At 37.1% G+C, this 24,793-nt stretch overlaps 1 protein-coding gene across 1 annotated transcript in view; it reads right to left on the bottom strand.

Annotated features, from left to right (window-relative positions):
* MBOAT2 (membrane bound O-acyltransferase domain containing 2) overlaps positions 1 to 24,793 on the bottom strand; it is a 185,909-nt gene that overhangs the window by 133,551 nt on the left and 27,565 nt on the right. The window contains exon 2 of the mRNA XM_036753079.1: positions 6,059 to 6,204. Coding sequence (XP_036608974.1) covers positions 6,059 to 6,204 — 146 coding nt within the window. The remainder of the gene's footprint in view (positions 1 to 6,058; positions 6,205 to 24,793) is intronic.

Here is a 24,793-nt window from a genome sequence, read left to right as displayed (position 1 = left end):
TTATTTATATTATGTCAATTACAGCATGCGGCTCCAATATTGTGCAAAAAGTACAAAATTATTCAAAACAAATTTGAAGGAAGCAAGGAAGCTAAAGAAAAGTTTGCCTTTCTTTGTCTCCCTAGCACTTGGCCCAGAACCTGACACACAGAATTCATTTCCTAAATGCATGATGATGATGATGATGATGATGATGATAAGAAGAAAAGTCCAGTGTGTTAGAAACCAAAAACAGCTAAAAGAATACGAGATGTAAAGGTGCCACTAAAGACAAACTTACAATAAAACTCGGGAATTGGGCACGTGCCACTGGAGTTATATCCACATTAACAGAACCATAATCTTATCAAAATATTGAATTAGATTCAAGACACTGTGCAAGGCTCTGGAAATACAAAATAAACATTATAGTCTGTGCTTCGTAGAGCATACAGCCTGGCTCTGGGGGCAAAGGGGACAACTGCTAAGTATAATACAAGGTAGAAAGTGAGAGATAAAAAGGAGAAATATACACTGTTTATAGGTAAATTTAACAAAGAAAAACTATGTGACCCTGGGGACAGAGGAACTTGAAAGCAGGCTACAAAAGGAGGCAGCAACACCTGAGCTTTGCCAAGAAGGATTCTGAAAGGTAGAGATGAGAAGGGAATGCATTCTAGGCATGGGGGAAAGGAATGCATTCTAGGCTATCAGTGAATCCTGAAAGTCGGAATATGGAATGTTAAATCTAGGTAACAGCTATTAATCTAGTTTGGCTAGAAGAAACAATGTACAAAGGAAGGGGTGGGGGGCAATGTGATACAGGGCTACAAAATTAGATTGCAGCCAAAACGTGGTGGGCCTTAAATGCAAGGATTTAGCAGACTCTTTAGAAGCTGTTGCCAAAAAAAAAATAGAGCCATTACCCATCTGGTAATCCTCTGGTGATGACACTTTTCAGAAGAAAAAAAAAGTTACCTAAATTTTAAATAACAGTAAACAAAACAAAATAATCCTAGAAGAATATGGCTGACTGAAATATGATACTTCTAAGAATGTATCATTCCAAGAAAGTTTATCAGAAGTTAAACTGAAATGATCTGAGGAAAGTCAAAGCACAACAAACAAAATTTAAATAATTAAGTGACTCAAAAAACAATCACTCTCAAAGATAGCTATTCACTATCCACACTGATTAGCACAATGCTGATCTTCAACAAAATATTTGGAGTGACCACAGACAAACACTAAAACAGGCCAAAAAAAAGTAGGTGTGATCACTGTTCTGTAGATATTGGGCTTCAACTATACCTGAAAATGAAACTGGGCTATCAAGATACAGATCAAGTTGGGGATTTTTTCATCTCAGTGAATTCTCATGTCAAACAATCCATGCAATAGGGGACACAGAACTCCATGTCTATGATAATTAACAGAACAATAAAACATCAAATCAGCCTGAAGTTCTCAGTCAGAAAATTCATGACAATGAACTGTACCAAAATTTAAGACTTTATGGATACTGCCAAAGATGAATTACTCCACTAAAGTATTTTGTAATTTTGTAATCCTGTTCACATGGCAACAATTCTTACTCAATATCCTCCACCTAAAGAGAGATTATATGCACTGCTACTCTGCTAATAATTCTCCTTCTGATTTTGAGAGTGTTCCAGTCAGTGGCAGAAGATATTAATGATCATTTCTATGATTGCCTATGAAAAGGCATCCCTTACAACAAAAGCTGTAAGTAGTGGGAGAATAAAGAGAAAAAAAATGCTAGAGGAAGAAGGAATATATTTTTATTTGTTTTTTTCAAAATACTTTCTTTAGAAGTTAAGACTCTCAGGAAAAGCTATGGATCAAAATCAAAAACACTTATCAATCAAAAACACTTAATACCCTTTGAAAATCTTTTTGATCACCAACTATACCAAAAATTAATACAGCAGAAACTTGATTTGATACAAATGTTAAAAAAAGAGAGAAAAAGCCCAATTATGAAAGAAAATTTATATCTTTTATAATTCTCTCTATATATAATTTTATATGTAATTTTATAATTTATCTTTTATAACCTTAATTTTTTCTATCCTTTCTCAAAACTTTTTGGAATTTAAAAACCCATAAGAACAAGTTTAAGATTATATAGTAAAAAGGAACCTTTCCAACTTTTAAGACTGCTGCAACAAATTTGAAAAATACTAGACACTGTACTTTTCCATTTATTTTTATCACTGTTAAAATCAAGTAAGGTATAAAGGAAGGAGATATATACCTGCCAAAAGGGTTCACTGCCATTATAAAGGATGTATAGTATGGAGTCCAAATCAAAGAGGGATTCATAACCTATAAATTTGCTTTTTTAAACAAACATTTTCACAACTTGTACTTCAATATAATGTTTCCTTTGTAATCCTATGTATTTTATTTTATACATTTAAAAACATTATTCTGAGAACGGGTCCATAGGCTTCATTAGACTGACTGCCAAAGGGGTCCATGACACAAAAAGAGTAAAGAACCCTGATTTATAGATTGTGAGGGCCTCCAAATGCTTCTGTTTACAGATGGCATTGTGATGATTCCATTAAAACCCAGACTATTTCAGAAACTTCTAAGTGAACTTGGTAATCATTTTCCTATGTGCTACCTAACTAGCCACAGAAGAAAAACTAAGTTAATGAAGAATGCCTATGTTTAGACTGTGATATACAGAAGGATAGCAGACCTTCATTGACACTTTTATAGTTACTTTAAAGAGAAAATTTGCTAGACCCAGAATTGAACATGAAGAGGAGGGAGACTGTGTTGGAATACTTTTTGCAAATTGTATGACTCCAAGTCTCTCCCTAAAATGAAAGCTCATCTTTTTAATACCAATATTCTGGTGATGCTTTATGTAGCTGAATACTGTTGATTACAATCTCTGAAAAAATTTAAGTTGAAGATCATCTAAAAATCAATGGATAGGTACATAGTGGGCATGATCAGAGTTGCAAAATACTATAAACAAATAATTAATTAAAAGAAGTGGTATGAAGAATGTTATCTGACAAGTAAATAACCAGAAAAAAAAGATGGGTCAATTATTTAGTGAGGGTGACAGGTAGCCTGCATAATCTGGAATGCCTGCTCCATAGGTAACAACCTCAGATCTTATGTATAAGTCTCAGGGCCCTGGGGCACTTGATTACCTCAGTGCTGAGAAGCACTCATACAAAAAACACACAAACAAAAAACAGCAAAGTGTCCCATTTTGCTTGCCATTACATTTTAAAGGCAGGACTCATCAAAGGTCCTTGATCGGTTTGTGTTATTTGCTGTTTATATAATGTATGCTTGTAATTTCTGTTTGTATACTCTCTGAATTTCAGGGTGCTGGCTTTCCCCCTGAACTAAGTGAATGATATATATATATGTATATGTGTGTGTATGTGTGTGTGTGTGTGTATATATATAGATATAGATATAGATATACACATATACACACACATATATATAGAGATAGATAGATAGATATAGATGTTTAATTAAAGTGGGATTGTTAACCCCTTAAAGTTGTCTTCCCTAGAAAAGCAGATCATCTTAAGAATCTGTGCTAGCAGCCTTCCTGCATGCTTTTGTTGTTGGTCTTTTGCCTCCACGGAAGCTGCTAGCAACATTGTTGTTACATCTGTCCATTAGCCATTGCACCTACTCATAAATAAGCACGTGAACAAAGCTGGAGAAAATCACTAAATTGTGCTGCCTGAGTATATGACAAACTCATGCAACATAATCTCGACTGAGTCTCTGTGGCAAGGCAATCTTTTTACACCTTCTTAATCAATTCACTATCCCACTCACCTCAATGGTTTTTTCAAACCTTTTCATCTCTGTTCAACATTCTTACAGCTCCCTCTTCCCCACACCCTCAGCTGAGAACTTTGGCTCATTTCAACTGAAAAATTTGAGGCCATTTGCTGAGTTCCCTCTTCTTCCTTGTTTCTCATATCACATCACTGGGATGCCTTCTGCCACCATCTCTTCCTTCACTCCTATTTCCTACAAAGCCTTTCTCCTCAACAAGGCAAACAAACTCTTCTACATGCATAAGTGGTCCCATTCCATCCTGTCTTCTCCAGTAGCTTGGCCCTTCTTTTTTCCCCAACTCTCTCATTAATATTCATTCTCTTCCTGTCTACTGGCTGTTTCCCTACTATCCATAAATAAGCCCAGGTCTCCCCCAACCTCAAAAAACCCTCACTTCATCCATCCATCCCCACTAACTATTGCTCTATATGTCTCCTCCCCCTTTTATGGCCAAACTCCTTGAGAAGGAGTTTCATTCCACTGAAACTGATCTCTCTAAAGTTACTAATGATCTCTTAATTGCCAGATCTAATGGCCTTTTCTTAATCCTCACCCTACTGAACCCTCGGCAGCTCTTGAAACTGTTGATCACCCTCTTTTCCTTTATGTTCTTTCCTCTCCAAGTTTTTGTGGCACTGCTCTCCCCTGCTCCTCCTACCTATTGACTGCTTTGTTGGATCTTTATACACATCAAAACTACTTAGAGTGCGGGTCCTCTGGGGCTCTGTCCTGGGCCCTCTTCTCTTCTCCCTCTATACTTTTTCACTTGGTAATCTCATCAGCTCCCAAGGTTTCACAATTATCTCTATGAAAATGATTCTCATATCTACTTCTCCAATTCTAATCTCTCCCAACCTCCAATCTCACATTTCCAACTGCCTTTTAGACATCTCAAAGATGTCACAGAGACATCTTAAATTCAACATGCCCAAAACTGAACTCATTATCTTCTCTTTCACTTATCCCCCAAAAAACCTCTTTATAACTCTCCTTTTAATATAAAGGATATCTCCCCCTCCCCCTCCTCCAGTCACAACCTAGATGCCATTACCAACTCCTCACTTTTGCTCACCTCCCATGTCCAATCAGTTGTGAAATCCTGTCAATTCTACAACTGTAACATTACTCATATATATATATATATATATATACACATATATATATTCTCTTTTCCTCTCTGACACTGCCACCACCCTTTTTTAGGGCTTCAGCAACCCCAACCTGGACTATTATTATAGCCTGATGGCTGGCCTCCCAATCTATCCTCTACTCAGCTGTCAAATTGATCTTCAGATGTAGCCTTAACCATTTTACTTCCTTATTCAATAAACTCCAGCAGTTCCCTATTATCCCCAGGACCAAACACAAAATCCTGTTTGGCTATCAAATCCCTTCAAAAGCTGGTCCCTTCCTACCTTTCCATTCTTCTGACACCTAACTCCCCACCCCCTCCACTTCATCTGCCATTCAGTGAAGGTCCCTGGCACATGACACTCCCATCTCCCACTCTGATCTTTTTTACTGGTTGTCCCTCATGCCTGGAATTCTTTCCCTTCTCATCTCTGCCTCCTGGCTTCCTTCAAGGCTCAGTTGAAGTCCTATCTTATGGAAAAAGCTTTTCCCAGTCCTCCTTTTATTTAAGTTCCTCTTCTCTGAGATTACCCCTAATTTATCCTGTACATATCTTATTTGTTGTTTAAATGTCATCTCTCCCATTTGACTATAAGATCCTTGAGAGCAGAGACTTTTTTCCCCTTCGTTTATGTCCTCAAAGCTTGCCATAGTGCCTGGCATTGAGTGAGCACTTAATAAGTCCCAGCTGACTGACTCCACTGGTATGTATGCAATGTAAAAAAGAACAGGAGACCAGCATGAAAGCTGAATCCCATATGGATAACTTATGGGAGAACACAGATAAGAGTCATATAGGATAGGCAAACATGGGGTAGTTGCAATATATACTATAGAAGGAATACCCACCACAACACTGAGTACTACTACATAGGAGTACTACTATATTTTTTCTCCCTTGAAATAAAATTTTAAAACAAAATATATAAGTTGATTAATTTAAAACAACTAGATAAGAGAGGAATTAACCCTCCAACAAACTACCACTTTTATCATTTAAAATACATTAATTATTGTAACTACATACTGACAGTGTTATCAGAATACTGAAAAACATACATTTCCATATCAAATGATCAAAATAGCTACTTACCATCCAAAGCAAAAAAGTGAAAGATAAAGGCCCAAAAGGGTGGCAACAACATGTCTTATAAAAGAGCTAGTTTTGCTTGAGTGTAGATAAGTTCGAAACCAAACAGCTGCTAGCAAGGCAAAGAGTTGGCACACTACAAAGTTGACCTGTAAAAAAGAATACATATAATATTAATATTAGCAACATAAATCTGTGTTAATTTCATAATACATTTAAAAACTTTATGATGGAAACACAGAAATTTGGGTTAACTAAGAAGATAATGGTTATTAGTTCTGAGGCAGCAAAAACCACATATCCTCAGATAATATACAACAAGCAAAACTGGGCTCTGTGACATTCCCATGGACTGTTTTGTGAGGCAAAAGAATACTTAAGAATACTTAAACTGTGATTTCATTCTGAAATTTATGTTTTAAATCATTACTATATAAACCAAGTTCATTAGTTTCTTCAATGCATATTACTAATTAGACTTCTTGACCTTCAGAAACAAATATGGATGTATGTTAAGAGCATAAATTCCTGAAGTATTGAAGTCATCAATATAGGCCCCCCTCCATTGACTTAATTCACAACCACTCTACAATTTTAGATGATCTTTGAGAGTTGCAGAAAGTGGCTAAAAAATTGACCACTTTACAGCCACCCTGGTGGTTATGAGCCCCTCAATTTGTCTTGTCTAATGGGGCCCTACTAGATTATATCATAACAAAAGAGGGAAAAGGATAGTAGTGTTCTGGGTGGTAAGATGTCTTGATCACAAGACTAATACATAATTTCACTTTATCCCTTTGGGCTATAAGTATCACAAATGGAATAAAATTTAGAATAACACAAATTAATTTTCCTTTTAAAAAACAATTTTAAAAGATATCTATTGCAAATCACTTATAAACAGATAAATAATGAAGGTTTTAGCAGGAAAAACATTACTTATTCTTTTCTCTGTCAACCAAGGGCACATTTTAAATTTGCCACCAATAACTGCTGAGGCTAGGAAGAAACAAGGTAACAGAGAAGACAAGATAAGCTAATTTAAAAACAGCATTATCAAGAACAGGAGTTCTTAACTTAGGGGTCTATGAACTTTTAAAAGTAGTATGATAACTGTATTTCAATATAATTGTTTTTATAGTCCTATATATTTTATTTTATTCATTTTAAAGCGTTATTCTGAGAAGGGGCACCAGACTGTCCAAGGGGTCCAAGACACAAATAATTTAACAATCTTTGCCCTTGAGATTAGCATACCAGAATGAATTACAAAGACAGAAAATATCTAGGTTTCTGAAAGGTATCTGACGAAGTCTCTTGCAATATTCTTGCAGACAAGAGAATATACTTGGTGAATAACCAGAGCCAAGGAACACTAGACATAGGATCAGAGATTTCGAATCCTGAGATTGTTTCATTCTTTGTGTTTATATCCCCACTACCTAGCACTCAGTGCCTGGCAGACAGTGGGCACTTAAAAAACGTGTGTTGGTTGACTAACTAAATGAATAGGAATCGAATGGCCACAAACAGTTAAGTCATCTGAGGTGTTATAAGTGACTATAGCTCCAGAAGGTATGTAAGTAGAAGAAAATGGTCCAGCAACCTGATTTGTACCATTACCCCCTGAGATATTCATCAGTTGTATATTATAAATGCAAAATGATGGGGCAGCTAGGTGGCACAGTGAGTAGAGCACCGGCCCCAGAGTCAGAAGGACCTGAGTTCAAATCGGACCACACACTTACTGCTGTGTGACCTTGGGCAAGTCACTTAACCCCAATTGCCCTGCCTTCCCCCCTCCAAAAAATAAAAATTTAAAAAAATGCAAACTAACTTTCTTGGGGGAAAGGGTGAAAGGTCTGTGACAAATATCTCTCCATATACTCTCCATATACATAGAAAATAAAGATTTTAGATCTAAGGAGGATCTAAAGAGGACACAGGCAAAGAAGAAAGCTAAAAAGAAAAATATTTTGAGTAAAGAGACTGAAAATCAGTGTCGAGAAGATATCAAATGGAAATCATGAAACTATGTGACAAAAAGACAGGAAGGATTAGAAAACCCTCAGAATCATTAAAACTAATATGGTCAAATGTAGCAACATTTCCTGTTCCATGGAATAGAAATAGTTCACAAATGCTTTTAGGGCAAAGAATCTCATTATCAAATCCAAGAAGAAAATAGTTGTAATAGTTGTTGGTGACTCTCCTGGTAAGAACACAGAAGTAGTCCCATAAAGATCTGACATGGCTAGTTTAGAAGGGTGCTGTGTTCCCAGACTATGTACTGAGATTAGAGTCCTCCAAGACTCATTAAAAGCACCTACCATTTCTGTTGATTGATGTGGGAATCAAAGATACTTGAGAAAAAAATTTTAAATGTATCACTGATGACTGAAGTTTTAGGGGAAAAAAAACAGAAGAATTTGGAAGCAGAAATGTTATCCTTCATTCCTTCTAGTTAAAGGCTGTGATTATGGATAAGAAAAGAAGATATGGGAAATAAGGTTTCATTGACTTCAAAAAAGTAAAATATTTTCTGAATCACTGCTTAAGGTGCTAGAATGAATTACAAAGATAGAAAATATCTAGGTTTCTAAAAAGGCATTTGACAAAGTCTCTTACAATATTCTTGCAAACGAGAATATACTTGGTGAATAAATAACCACCGCCAAGGACCATTAGACACACAGGATCAGAGATCTCAACTCCTGAGAGATTTTCATTCTTTGTGCTTGAATTCCCATGACTTCGCACTCAGTGCCTGGCACAGAGCAGGCTCTTAATAAATGTTTGTTGATTGACTGACTAAAGGTCATCAAGGCCGATCCCCTCATTTTACAGCTGAGGAAACTGAAACACAGAAGATGATTTATCCAAAGTGAAACTAGGAAGTGGAAGGATCAGAATTCAAACCTAACTCAAATGCCAATATGCTCTCTGTCGCACCACACAGCCCCTTTGACATAAACTTGGAAGGTCTTAATGATATTATGCTATATGTTTCTGTCCTCTTCAACATTAACAATGACTTTGATAAAATACCAAAGAAATGCTGAGAAAATTTGTAAACTGTAGAAAGCTGGAGGTGGTATCTAGCATACTAGCTAAAAATTAAAACAACAACACAAAACATTTATATACTGCTTTTAATGTGGGCAAAACACTTTAGAAATCTCTATCTACCTTCATATTAATCCTGTAATGTAGGTAGTTGGTGTTAGTATCCTCATTTTACAGAAAAGAAATTGAGGTTCATAGAAGTTAAATGACTTGCCCTTATTCAATAGTAATACAGCTAGCAACTCTAAGAAATAGGATTTGAGCCCAGATCTTCCTGGCTCTTAAGTCCATAATGCCTGGCTAACAAAAGCAAGGTGCAAAATGTAGAATTAAACTTAAGATGACATGTTAAACACCAGTCCATGTGAAAGAGAATTAGGAGTTTTAGAGTGCTAGTTTATTGTAAGTTCCAATGAATTAAGAGTGTGATATGTCAGTCAAAAAACCTAAGGCAAGTCTTAGACTCCATTAATAGAAGCCAACAACCTTCCACAACAACAAAAAATGTTACCACTACTCTTCTTATTTCATCAGACACCTGGCCTACCTTATTTAAAAGTTCATTCTCAAGCAATTTAAGATGGCCCCTAAGAAAATGTGCCACTCCAAGAGAATTAAAGTCCCTGGAGGACCAGAACTATTTTATTTTTGTCTCTTTAATCCTGAGGCCTAACAGCACCTGGTATACTTTATGTTTTTAAAATTACAGAACCACAGAATTTGATAGGCAGAAGGGACCTAAGCAGCCCTGTAGTCCAACCAGTAAATGACAGAAATTCCTACTGTAACGGACCCTGACATGAGGTCATCTGCTTTCTGCTTGAAGACCTCCAAAGAAGGACAACCCACCATCCCTTGAGGCAGGCTATTCTACTTCCGGACAAATCTAATTGTTAGGAAGTTTTTCCTGACATCAAGCCTAAATGTTTTATGTTTGCAACTTCCACATATTGCTCCTAGTTCTGGTCCCTAGGGCCAAAGAGATTAAAGCTAGTACTTCTTCCACATGATAGCCCTTCAAATACTTGAAGACAGCTAATGGTCCCCTCCAGTCTTCTCCAGGATAAACATGCCCAGTTCTTTAAACCAATCCACATATGACATGGGCTCGAGACCCTTCACCATTCTGGTTGGTTTCCTCTAGGCATTCTCAGTTTATTCTTCTTCACTGTGGTGCTCAAAACTGAGCCCAATACACTTGATAAGGTCTCAAGAAAACATAATACAGTGGAACCATCACCAGAAGCTCTACCTCTCTTAACTTGGCCCAAGATGGAATTAGCTATTCTGGCTGGCACATCACACTGCTGGACTCATATTGAGCTGGAAGTCAGACTGTATTCTGCCCTTTTCAGATCTCATCTGGAATATGGGAAATCGAAAAAATATTTTCACTGAACACTGCCCAAATTGTAATTTTAAGAACTTATAAATGAAAGGACATTTGTGAACAAATTCACCAAGATATTCACCAACTGAAAGTAAATGGAACTAAATGCTGAATTGATTGGGGGGAAATAAAGTGACAAAATTCACTATTAAGCAGCTTTATCTTCAAGGCCCTACCCCCACTCTAAATACACACTTGTATTGCCTGTTTAAAGACAAATAACTTCCAGTTCTTATTTTGTAACTTCTAATAACTACCACTGCATAGCACTAGAACAACTACAGGAAGCCAATTTGGTTTAAGAGACAAAGCCAAGCACACAATAGAACTTTTTAATCAACTAGAATGCGTTTGTTAGGTGCCAATTACGTGCCAGGCAGTTTATTAAGGCAAAAACCCACAAAAATATTTCCTGTCCTCAAGAGGCTTGCATGTGAATGGGGAACACAAAATGTAAATAAGGAATTACAAAAAATATGCAGAGTAGAAGGAAGATAACCTTAGAGGGGAAGGCCAGGCTAACAAAAGTGGCCAGGGGCTGGGAAGGCTGGCATTTAAGCTGAAATCTTTAAAATAAAGTCAGACATATTCCAGAGGTAGAAGTGAGGAAGGAGAGCATTTCATGCCTGGAACCAACCAGTTTGTAACTTCAGTGTCAACTTCTATCTCTCCATTCTTACTCACTCCACATATCCAATCTATTGCTAAATCTTGTTTCTACCTCATAACATCTCTCATACAGAAGATTTCTATGGCACAACCAGTTTAAAATGTCCAAGACAGTTGGAGACGTGAGACTCCCAACCTATACCTCTCTATGATAATGCTACTTGTATATGAAAATAAACTAAAACAAACAAAAACAACAAAGGGGAAAACCTACACAGCTACCCTATACAATGTGATATGCTAACTATTCTTACTACTTAGAAAAATAAATAAAACTGTAGAAGAGTGATACTCCCAGCTGGTATTTAAATCAAATATACAGGCTCAGGAGCCCGTAACAGAGATGACAGGAAAATACAGGCTGTATAAAAGGCAAAAAGCACAGACTTTGAAATCAAAGGAACAAGGGCTAAATCCCACCTAAACAGCTCACTATTTTGTATGACCTTAGGCAAGACTCAAGAAAGCAAGAAACTCAGTTTCCTCATTTGTAGAATGAAGGGGTTGGTCTAGATGGCTTCTTTAAGGTTCCCTTGAGCTCTACAATTATGATTCAATATATATGAGTGAGTGTGTGTATACACATATACATACACACATATACGTATGTGTGTGTGTGTGTATATATATAGGCATATTTTGTATAAGTACATGTATACGGATATATAAAATAAAAGGGGTCCAAAAATGAAAAAAGATGGAAGTCAGGAATGGTAGAGATAGCACCATTCTTCTTAAGGACTGAGTTCTCCACTCACATTTTACTACCTCCCCACATTTACCCACTCCAAGAAAATATAAACAATTGAGTTATAGCCTAAAGAATCTACACATTGGGAAATTATATCTACAATTTTACATTCAACTAATGATCTAGAATATTATATAGTAGACTCTAATTATTATTATAGAGTTCCTAGAAAAGAACAGATACAGCTTCAACCATTGTATGATACTTAATATTTTCATTAGCAGACAAGCTAATGTTTATCAACAATCTGTAATTATATTATGCTTATAGAATTCATGGGGAACATAGACAAAAGTGGACCAGAATGGGCTGGCAAGGATGGATTGTGATCTGTGCCCTTGGAGGGAATATATATATAGATGAAATCTTAGAACCATTTAAATATTTGAGATCATGTGGGCAGTAACTGTTCTAGCATTAGTGGAGAGGAATCTGGTATCAGAAATCCTGTATTCAAATCTTGGTTCTGTCACTGAATAGCTGGTATGACCTGGGAAAATCACTTTACCTATACGTATCTCAATTTTCATTAAGCATAAAATCTAGACAATATTTTCAATGCTTATCTCACAGGGTGGGATAAAACACAAATGAGTTAACATATATATATATATATATATATATATATATATATATATATATATATATATATTATAGTACTTTGTAAAACCAGAAAGTACTATGCAAATGTTGTTACATAATTTATATATTATAAAATTGTCTAAATATATTTAAATACTTCACATAATTTTAAATTTTTAAAATGTATTATTGGTACAACCTATCAATAGGAATAAAGGTTTATAGTAAGCCCACCAGTCATAGCAAGATGTGTTTGGTTGGCCTAATGACCCTTTTTCAAAATGTTTCCTCATTTGTAAAATGAAACAGCTGAACTTGATAGCTTCTAAAGGTTCCTTCCAGTTATAAATCTATACTCCTATTAATTTTGCCTATCATTTGGCAGAAGATAGAGATAGCATTGCTTATCAAATATGCATATGGCACAAAGCTGAGAGGGACAGTTAGCACGCTGAATGACAAAAAGATCTAGCTAAACACTGAGCCAAATTTTCAGTAGTTAAAGGATTCATAATTTAGTTAGCTTGGGCTCTCCCTCCAACTCTTTTATAACAGCAGAGGTGGACTTAGAGCAAGGGTCCACTCTTTTGTATATCAGGGACTCTTCTGGCAATTTGGTGAATCCTATGGACTCCTCAGAATAATGTTTTTAAGTGCATAAAATAAAATATAAAAGATTATAAAGCAAACTAATTATATCAAGATACAGTTTTAAATGTATATATACACACAGTTATGCATACCTATACATATATGCATGCATGGAGAGAGAGAGAGAGAGAATATTCATGAACTTCAGGTTTCGAACCCCTGGTCTACAGAGTTAATATTCATCACCCTATAGGTGACCTGTTGATGAGCCTGTGATTTGGGCTGAGATGACTCTTGGACAGAAGAGTTAGAGTCACTCCATCACTGATAGGCCCATACTGGAAACCTTTTCAGCTTGGTAATACATATAGGAATGGCAGTAGAACATTAGTGTTGATTAGTTTTACTAAACTACTTTTTCCCCCTTTTCTTTTTTATTCTTTGTTACTAAGTATGGCTCTCTGGAGAGGGGAGTGGGAAAAATATATCTGCAAAGAAAGATGATTTTTAAAACAAATATATCAATAAATTTTTAGTGAAAACACAAAATGACAAAAAGTTACTTGGAGCTCAATAACACTTATAAATGAATATTTTACTTTAAAACCCCATCTGTAACTTTAAAAAAATCTAATTAAATAACATTTGGTCCACAAAAGGTTTGTTTGATTATTTCTCATATTCAATCATAGGATGAGGTGGCTAGATGATTTTTCAGCAGTCTGAGATTGAAAGTCTTTTGCCATATGAGTAGCCCTTTTATAGCCCAAGAGGGATAAGAGGTCAGACAAAGCTAGAGTCAAGCACTTTAGTCTAAAGCATCTTCTGGCTCAAACTGGTTTTTGGAGAGTAGAATTTTTGGAGGGGCAGGAAGTAAGAAGGGGAAGGGCCATTGACCTTGAAGATGAGCAAAGAATGGTATAGGACAAGACTAGCTGGAGACCAAGACTGAACCTATGTCTTTATGTTGAATTTTTCAAATCTGGAGTAGAACGCACGCTACTTCCCAACTGGGAACAGACTGGAACCCTATACACTAGACTAGAGACACACAATGCAGAAGAAGGTACAACCCAGAGGTTGGCACTTGTTGGCATTTACAATCATTATCTCTTTAAGCAGTATGTTTTTACTATGCATTAGAAATCATATTAACACTAGAGAGCTAACTAATCTCATTTCTACTTATCTGAATGCAAGAATGAGGACCGAAAAGGAGGAGGAACTACACCTCAAAGGAACAGAGTCCTAAATCACTGAGGTTTTGTGAACTCAATTTGGATTCTGCCTATCATAACTATCATACATTTAACAGAGAAGAGTTTATTAATTTATTTTCAAGACTGGAGGGAGAGAGAGAGAGAGAGAGAGAGAGAGAGAGAGAGAGAGGACAATCAATTTGAGTCAATGTGGCAGGTACTATTTGAGAGGCAGGTGTGTGAGCTGAGATGGCAGCCATTTATTCTTTTTCTGGGTTTTAAAGGCCAGCAGCTTCCAAAAGACAGATGTTGGGGAAGCCCCACCTCCACAAAGGGAGGAGGGGTAAATTCCTCAAGCATGTGGCTTCAGGGTCCAACTCAGCAAGCCTTGCTGTCCAGAGCAACCTGATTGTTACATATGGATCTCCAGAATCCCTTGCAGTAACTGTACAGCCTCCCCTCACTCTCTGCCCCCACACATTTAGAATCACTAATCTAAAGGATTTTTTTTTCTAAGTGTAATTTTGTATTTCAGTATACCACCCTTCTGGGATGTGACAAGGTAACAAAAGCAAGGAAGGAGTTGGAACATACAAGTAAGCCTCTAACAGATGCATAGAGTTCACTGACCCACAAGTGTGGCTGCTATCTCAGATCTGACAATGGCAGGGAAGGGTAAGGAGAGTCAAAGGCACAGGAGCTTCTACAGGCCAGAGAATCAAGATCCATAAGACAGAGTAAAATAGACACCAACTAATCTAGGGGCAGTAAGAGTTCATTTTTATATAGCACTTTATGGTTTCAAAAAATTTTACAAATATAACCTTAATACCAACAATCACCTACAGAAGTTCATTTTCTTCCCCAAGGTCACACAATCAATCAAAAAGCATTTTTAAAGCAGGTATTATACTAGGCACTGAGGACATAAAGACAGATATGAAACACTCCTTGCTCTCAAGAAGCTCACACAGCTGGTAAGTGCATAAAGCTGACTTGGAATCTAGATCTTTCCAACTTCAAGTTCAATCCTCTCCACCCACCCCCACCTTTTCCCATTATAAAGCTACTCAACCCTTCCAATGTGCCCTCAGGTAAGTCTGCTCCATAAGAAGTAAATCTGCTTTCATCTTAAATCTTTCACTTATCCTATCCTTCTGCCTTCTGGCTGTCACTGAGACCTGACTCCAACTTGATGACACAGACTTCCTGGCCACCCTTTCTAGAAATGGTTGCACTTTCACTCATTCCTTCCAATTCACTGATTGGGGATGGGGTTGGGGGGGCAGGATTGGAATATGCCTTGCTATCCAGCAGCACTTCCAGGCTCACCTTCTAGCAACTCATTAATCTCTTCTTCTTTAAGAATCTCGCAATCCATATTTACTACCCAATCAAAGAATGCCCCCTTTATTATTCCCATTCTTTCAATTACCTTCAATGGCTTCTTATCTACTGGCTGCTTCCCTACTATCTACAAATATGCCCAAGTGTCCTCTATCTTAAAAAAAATCCAAAACAAACCTTGTTTCATCCATCCATCCTCACTATCATATCCCATCTGACCAAACCAGTGAAGATTGCCTACAATCAATGCCTCCACTTCCTTTCCTGACTCTTCTTAACTCTTTTGAGTTTGGCTTCTACTATCATTATTCAAGTGAGATTGCTCGCTTAGTGATCTCTTAACTGCCAAATCTGAGAGCCTTTCTCAATCCCAATCCTTTTTGATCTCTCTGCAGCCTCTGACACTGTCAGCTACCTCTTCTCCTTGATATTCTTTCCAGGTTTTTATGCTACTACTTTCTCCTGGTTCTCCTCCTATTCCTTCTTTGTCTCCTTAATCCATATCATTCCCACTAACTCTGGATGTCCACAAGGCTTCATCCAAAGCTATCTTCTAATCTCTCTCTATATATATACCATATTTCCCTTGATAATCTCATCAGCTCCCATCAATTCAGTTATCAATAACTGAATAATATCCATGCAAATAATTCTCAAATCTACTTGTCCAGCCCAAATCTCTCTCCAGTCCTCCAACCTTGCATTTCCAACTGCCTATTAGACATCTCAAACTGGGTGTCCCATGGATATCTCAAACCCTACATGTCCAAAACTGAGCTCATTCTTTCCCCAAAAAATCCCTCATCCTACCAGTCACCCACGCTTACAACCTCTTATTCTTTACTCCTTATTCTCCCTCCCATTCCTCATAGCCAGTCAGCGGCCATGTCCTATCAATTCTACCTTTGTAACATCTCTAGGATATGCCCTTTCATCTCCTCTGACACTGCCATCACTCTAGTACAAGTCCTCATCACCTCACATATACATTATTGCAAGAGCCAATTAGCTTATCTTCCTGTCTCAAGTCTCTCTCCACTCCAGTCTGTCTCCTACTTAGCCTTCAAAGTGATTTTCCAAAATGCAGGTCTGACCATGTCACTCCCCTCCATCCAGTAAATTCCAGTGGTTCCCTATCACCTCCCAGATCAAGCATAAATTCCTGTTTGGCTTTCAAAGATCTTCATAACCTTTTAGTCTTCTTACCACCTTACTCTGGGGCCTAGTAACAATAACCTTCTTGCTGTTCCACAAGCAGTGCACTCCCTCTTCCAACTCTGGACATTTTCACTGGCTCTCTTTCATGCCTGGAATTCTCCCTCACCTCATTTCTGCCTCCTGGTTTCCTTGAAGTCTCAGCCCAAATCCTATCTTCTACGTTAAGCTTTTCTGATACCCTTAATGCCAGTGCCTTTCCTCTACTGATAACTTCCAATTAATTTTGTATGTGTCTTTTCTATACAGAGTTGTTTGCATGTTGTCTCCCCCATTCGACTGTGAGAGTTCCTTTGAGACTAGGGGCTATCTTTTGACTTTCTTTGTATCCCCAAAGCTCAACACAGTGCCTGAAAAACAGAAGGCACTTAACGTTTACTGACTGTCTGATGAAATAATATTGCTTATTATGTTCACCAACCTCTTTTCAAAACCTTGCAAATGAATTTACATTCTAAACTAGTCATGCCCTTAGCTTCCATCTCTCTCTCTCTCTCTAGTTGGCAAAAAGGTCAATGTTTGCTGGCTGAGGTAGTAACTACAATTCATTTGGTCTCTTTATTGGGGAGATGGTTTATATTGTTCAAACTTCCTTAGGAAACGGTAATAAAAGATGTATTTCTTTTTTATGAAATGTCACTTCTCACTCAAAGAGAGAACCTGAAAAGACCTTACCCTGAAAGGGCCAGTGTCTCCTAATGCATCCTGAGCCATCTCTAGTTGTCCTGGTCAGTATCAGACCAGATGGCTCTGGAGGAGAAAGTCAGCCTGGTGACTTGCACAGCTCTCCCTCACTCAAATCCAAGTCATCTGCAAGTCATGTCATCATTTCCCTGATGTCATGGTCCTCTTCAAGAATGAAGGACAAAAACAACATAGGAATTTAACAAATGCTATGAGACATTAGTTAAGTGACAAAATAAAGGATTATCCAATGATCTGTGCAGAGAGACAGAGTGGGTAGAATCAACCATCCACCATGACATAAAGGGCCAATCCAGTATGGGATCTTGCCATCTGTCTGGCTGTTGTTCCCCTTCTCCTCTCACTGGGGACAGTGACCCTCTTGACCCTCCACTAACCCATCAGAGCTAATCCCTGCAGCTTTGGCACTCTCCCACAGGGCTGTGTGGTACTGATTCATGGTTAAGTTAAAGATCAGCTAATCCACTATTATGTCTAGTTGGCAGTAGATCATGCTTGATATCCCATCCATCAGAACATTCTCAACATGGGCATCTTGTCATCTGCTCTACAATCCAGACATCTCTCTCCCCCCTCTTTGCTCTTGCTCTATAAATAACACTTGAATCAATGCTACTATTGTTAGGGGAAAGGTGGGACAATCTACTGTTCTAAGCCTCCATTCACAATCCCTGAGACTGCCTAGACCAAAATTCCCTTCCCTGGCCATCAGTCCTCTATACCTGTTTTTTCCCTATTGGTCTGTAAGCTTGCTCAGGGACAGAACTGCCTTACTCTTGTCACTGTAGCTCCAGCTGGCACACAATAAGCTCTACTGATACTTTATTTAATGAATAATGATGTAACTACAAGTTCAGCTTCCAGCATACACTAAGACCTTGGGAAGTTACTTAGGGACTCAGTACTTTCCAGAAACCCTCTAAAACAAAAATATGCAAATGAGCTGGAAAGATTTTTCCAAAGTAAAAAAATCATAGGTCTAGATAAAAAAAAATAGTTGTGGAAAAAATATAATGGGTCTTACACATGTTAGAATAACCACAGCAATTGTGAAAAGTTAGGAAAACAATCAAAATGTCCTCCCTGGTTCATGATAAAATAAAACTTTTATTAAATCTTCACTCATTCATTTAACAAGCAATTATTAAATGCCTACTATGTGCCAGGCACTGGGGATGCAAAGAAAAAATAATAATCCCTGCCCTATAGGGGCCAGCCTCCATCCTATTGGGGGAAAGCCAACATAAATACAGATAAGTAAATACAAAACATGTGAAGTAAATAAATTTAATTTCTGCATGGAAGGACTCACAACTGGAGGGACAGGACAGGCCTCAAGTGGGAGATGGAACTTAAGGGAGGAAGAGATTCTGTGAAGTAGAAGTGAAGAGGGAAATATGTATCATTGATGTTATCTAAATCTAAAGGACATTTTAAGAGATACATTCAAATAATCATTTTTGAAATGAGAAGACTGGAATCTAAGATCTCTTTCTATCTCTAGAGTCTTATGATTTTAGTCCCTTCTTTATTAAAGGAAATGTACCATCACTAACCATTATAATAGTACCAGACAACATTTATATTATTCATGTCAATATTAACTGATTTTATTTCTCTATTTACTGTTCTTGGAAATTGAAATTAAAACTAGTAGTTTGGAAAATCAGGACTATCAATTCTCAGAGGCCATCTATTCCAGTCCATACCTGAACAAAAATTAGCTCTATAATATGCCAGGCAAGCCTTTATTTTGAAGAGTTCAAGTGAGAGGGAACACAACACCTCCTAGAATAGCCATTCCACTTTGGGATGCAGTAGTTGTAATTATTAGAAAGTCTGTCCTAATATCAAACTAAATCTGCTTTTTTGAGACTTCTACTCATTACTCTGAGTTCTGCCCTCTGGGGCCGGAAAAAAATGTATCCTATTTTACATGATAATCCTTCAAATACTTTAAAACAGATATCATGATTCTCCACATTTTCTTCCAGCTGAACAATCTCAGTTCTTTCGAATCCTCATATGGCATCACCTCATGACTCTTCTCCATCCTGGTCACCCTCAAGTTTATCAACATCCTGTTGGTGTTCAACTCGTTGCTAACAACAGGAGCATGTTAACTATAGTAGCACAACAAACTTTATTTAAATGGCCAAAGTTGTAAGATATTTTAACAAAATCAATGTTCTTGATATATGGCACATCTGCATGACATGTATAGAATCCTAACATGTAAAGATAATTAGTAACATGAACAAACTACATACAGATATAGACACATAAAATACATATGGTGATGAACTTGCCCAACACATCAGTATTGGCTACACAAAAATCTAATACATATTTATTTATATATTATAATCAACAAAGAAATACTAAAAGCAAAGTACCATGTACAATGCTGTAAGGATACAAAGATACAAAGATCCGCTGAGGCTATATCTAAGAGACCCATGTGGACAAAGTGAGACAAATTGTGAATAAACAAAACATTTCTTTCGTAGTATATAGAAGTGTGTTAAGGTTCACTCCAGAATTCCGTTAATTGCCTACTGGCCCAATTCATACATGATATGTATAAGAATTTCTTAACAAAAAGCCCTGGACAAATATTAACAGAACATTTGAAGGACAATGAAGGATGACTCAGGAGAGTTCAGTTAAATCAGAAATTCAAATCATGAACATCCTTTGGCATCTTTGCTCCACCATGAGGTCTGTTAGAAGCTAATGGCCACCTGTTCCAGAGGCTGAACTACTGAGCTCTAGGAAAGTTTCTAGGAGCCCAGCCACAAGCATGCCTTTGTAACTCTGCTTCTGACCTCTTCACTCGACAGCAACTATTCTCTCTCCAAAGTTATAAATGATCTCTTAGTTGTCAAATCTTATAGTCTTTTCTCATTCTTCTTAGTCTTGGTTCAAATACTACCTTTTTTCAATCTCTTTGTTCTTTTTAAATTCTCTAGTATTTGATACTGCGGATCAAACTTGGATCCTCATGACTTCTCTGAATTTTTGTGACACTATTATTTCTTGGTTTTCCTACTACCTGACTGACTGGTGATTCTCTATGCCCTTTTCTTGTTCATCCTATATATCATAGCCTCTAATTGTGAATGTACCTCAAGGCTCTAAGCCTAGGCCCTTTTTTATCCTTTCTGGATCTCTCTTGGTTAACTCATCAGCTTCAATGATTTTAATTATGATCCCTGTGCAAATAAACTACTAGGATTTATATAACCAGCCCCCTAGTCTCTCTCCTGAATGCTAGCATTTTCAACTGCCTTTTTGGACATTTTTAGCTAGGTATTCCATGTCTCAAGTTCAACATATCCAAAACAGAACTTATTCTCAGTTTCCAACCAAAATAAAAAACAAAACAAAACAAAAAATACAACTACAACTCTACCCTTCTACTGAACTTCCTATTTATGTTATGGGAACCATCATCCTTTTAGGCACCCAGGTTAACAACTTCTATGCCATCATCCACTTTTCACTCTCACTCAACTCACATTCATTCAGCTGACAAATCTTGTCATTTCTACCTCCAAACATGTCTAGCATTCAACCCCTCCTCTCCACTTACACAGTCATCATATCCTAATGCAACCATTATCACCTCTCTCTTGGGCTACCGCAACTGTCTAATTGGCTTTCCTGCCTCTTGTCTTCCTCCTCTCCAATTCATACCCTATAAAGCTGCCAAAGAGATTTTCCCAAATCGAAGGTCTTACTATGTCATATACCCTACCCAATAAACTTCAGTGTTTTTTCTATGGCCTCTAGATCAAATATAAACTCCATGTTAGGGCATTTCAAGCCCTTTACGACATGGCCCAAACATACCTTACCAACTTTATTATCTATTACTTTTCACTCTACAATCCAGCCAAACTGGCTTTGTTGCTGCTCCTCACATATAAAAGACATTCCATCTCCTCCCTCCTGTTTTTGCACTGACTGTCCCCCATACTGGATTGTTTCTTTCTTCGTATGTGCATCCTCATTGGCTGCCGTAGACCAGGGTCATAATGAATGCTCGTTAGTTAACTGATTGGAATGCATTCCCTCTTTACCCCTGACTTTTCTTAAAATCCCTTATTTCCTTTAGGATTCTCCACAAACATGATCTTTTACATGAAACTTTTCCTGACTCCTTTCTTCACTTCCCAATGCCCTCACTCCCCAAAATCACATGATTTATTTATTGTGTGTAAATTCTGTACGTACATATTTATGTATAAGTTACCTTTCCTGGTAGAACATAAGTTCCTTGAGAAAAGGGTCTTTTGAATTTTTTCTTTATATCCCAACAGCTGGCTCATAGCAGATGCTTAATAACACTTGTTGACTGATAAAGTACAGGATTCTTTCACTAAGAAAACAGGCCTAAAGTCAGCCAGCAGATGAGTCAGACTCTCTTTTCCTTTCCTTTTCTCCCTTTCCTTTGCTTCCTCAATCAGTTACATTTAATTACGCAAAGGTCCCAATGAATAGATCTGGGAGCAGAAGAAACAGATGAACACTTCTGCTTCTCCACCAAGGATCACCCCCTGGAATGGAGAACCTGAAGGAGTATCCTTAACATGTAAGAGACAGGACCTTTCCTATAAAAATGGGGGAGAGCTAAGAAGTCATTTTTCGAGCTGTTACCCTCCTCCCATGAAGTATGCCAGATGTAATCTTGGAGAGCTATACCCCCACTATTCTCCAGTACTTCTGAGGCCTCAGGCAGCTGTAAAAAATATTCTTCAATAAATTCAATTTGGATAATTAAGTTTTGTGCATAGGCTCTCCCTCCTTTTCTTCCCACAGCATGAATGCTGGTGTACTACAAAAATCACCCTTTTGGAAAGGCACTTGTTATTGAATATAGAAATTAAAATAGGTAAGAGAATTTAAATTGTTCTTTACATTTTAATAGAAATAATCTGAATCTGGAGAAATAGAACTAATTTGACAAGGTAATGATGATGTAAAAGCATATAGTAGTACATATGTATAAACAGAAGAATTTAGAAAGAATGATGATATTCATTTTGACTTCAAGGCCTGTCACCACTCACCAGACTGGCGATATTAGGTAAATCATTTCATTTAGGTTCAGATTTCCCATAATGTTACTTGTACTACTACCTACTTCAAAGGGTTACAGTGACTATCGAACAAGAAAACAGCCATGGAAAACACAGTGTAAACAGTAAGGTATTAGAGTACCAATACGTTATTGTTATAATTAGGATGATTATGATGCCAGAAAAGAAACTGCCCTTTAAGCTAATTTTCTGAATTGAGCTAGGTTGTTCTTTCTTCAGTTGAAAGCTACACAGTCCTTCCTGATGGATAGGCTGGAAGTCAACTAAAATCCTTTCTAACCTGACAAGATCTGCCAGGGCTTGCATACAACCCAAGGAGACATTCAAATAGGATTTTATTGGATGCTATAAGGAACATCAAAGGAAAATTTTCTGCTGTCAGGTGCTCATTTATAAATTCACTCTTTTATTTTTTAGTAATGTTTTGGACCAAATTCTAAATACTTTAAGCATGAGTTGTCTATAGTATTTGCCAGCCATTTATAGAAAATTAAATTGCTAGCTGCTAAATATCACGATCCTTTCTAGTGCTAACATTTTATAATTAGAACTCAAAGTAGTATCCTGAGTATGTTTACAATTTCTACAATAATGAATAACAATTGAAAAAAATGATATGAATCTGTTCTGCTTCCATATCTACATCATCACATGGACAGAAATTAAGACCACCCATGTTAATCTAAGGAAAGGGAAAGGTGGAGCATATGCAAGAGTAGCAAGGAATCTTAGACATTGTGCTTAGAAGCAGATGAAAGCTTGCATCCACATCAAAATGTAATCAGTCTAGGGTAATATTTTTGTGCTTCCCCTTCCTCAACATTTATTTCCCCCTGCCTTCCCTCTGCCTCCAAAATGAAAATGGACCTCAGCTTTTGGTGGTTAAAACCAAAACATCTAAAAAAAAAAGAATTTTAAGAAAAAAAATTGCAGGAAAAAGTCCCACAGTTTCCTTAGCAGCTTCAAACAAATTCCAAAGGCTTTATTGCTCTCACTTTGGCTCCAACATCTTTGATAAGGACTCAAATATACGTAGACCACTGTCACTGTCCAGAAAACAAACTCGTATTGTTTGTACACAATCAACATGCTTGGACCAAAGCCATTTTTCTCTCCTTATCATCCTAACCAAACTTCGGGTTGTCTATAAACTATCAGGTCAATGGAAATAAAGATAAGGTACAGACTGGACAAGTCGTACAGCAATTTTCGTGTCAGTAAAATAAACAGGATTCTAGGGGGTTTGTCTGCATGCCATATCCCCAATTAAATTGTGAGTTCCTTGAGAGTAGGGACCATTCTTTTTTTTTGCTTTTCCTTATATCTCCAGGACTTATCACGGCATCAGGCACATAGTGAGCTTAATAATTATTTCTTGACTTCAAGTTACCTAACAATCTCCAGTAGATTAGTCACTGAGAAAGTCTGTCTTAATCATAATAACATTTCCAAGTTACTGTAGCCTTGTCTTGGGAGACAGTATGCCACAACTACTGAACCAAAACAGAGCCAGCAGTATGAAGAACTAGGTTATGGTCCTAGCTCCACCACTAACCCATGAAACCTTGAATCTCAGTGTCTTTATATGTAAAATAAGTTCTGCTTACCTCAAATAAGTAAGCTGTGATGGACAAGTGAGACAACAGAAGTGAAAGCACCTTATAAACTGCAAACTCAACACAAATACAAGATTGCATTATTATCTTCAGGAAAATATCACTGTGTTCAGCCAAGTACACAATTTACTGAGTCAAGAGGAAGGATTTACATTTCAAGCAGGAAAAACTAAGCATTCATTTGATGTAAACATTTATACAACATATTTGCATTTTTTCCTTTCAATATTCAAAATTCAGGTTAAGCTAAATAAACTTATCAAAAACTCTACATATATTATTAACATCAATTCATAAAGGTGTATCTTTCTTGTAACTCCACATCTTATTTTTATTATGGCTGGATGTGAGAAAAATTTTAGTGTTTAATATGAAATTCACCATTTAATGTTGAAACAATCAAGCAAGAGAATCCCTTTTTTTCTTGTAAACTAGCTTATAAATGAGTTTGACAATCTGCCATTAGTCACAGACTAATTATCCAAGTAACATCTCTTTCCTG

Source organism: Trichosurus vulpecula, chromosome 3, assembly GCF_011100635.1.
Source record: "Trichosurus vulpecula isolate mTriVul1 chromosome 3, mTriVul1.pri, whole genome shotgun sequence".
Taxonomy (NCBI): Eukaryota; Metazoa; Chordata; class Mammalia; order Diprotodontia; family Phalangeridae; genus Trichosurus; species Trichosurus vulpecula.
This window is presented reverse-complemented; position numbering and strand designations above follow the sequence as displayed.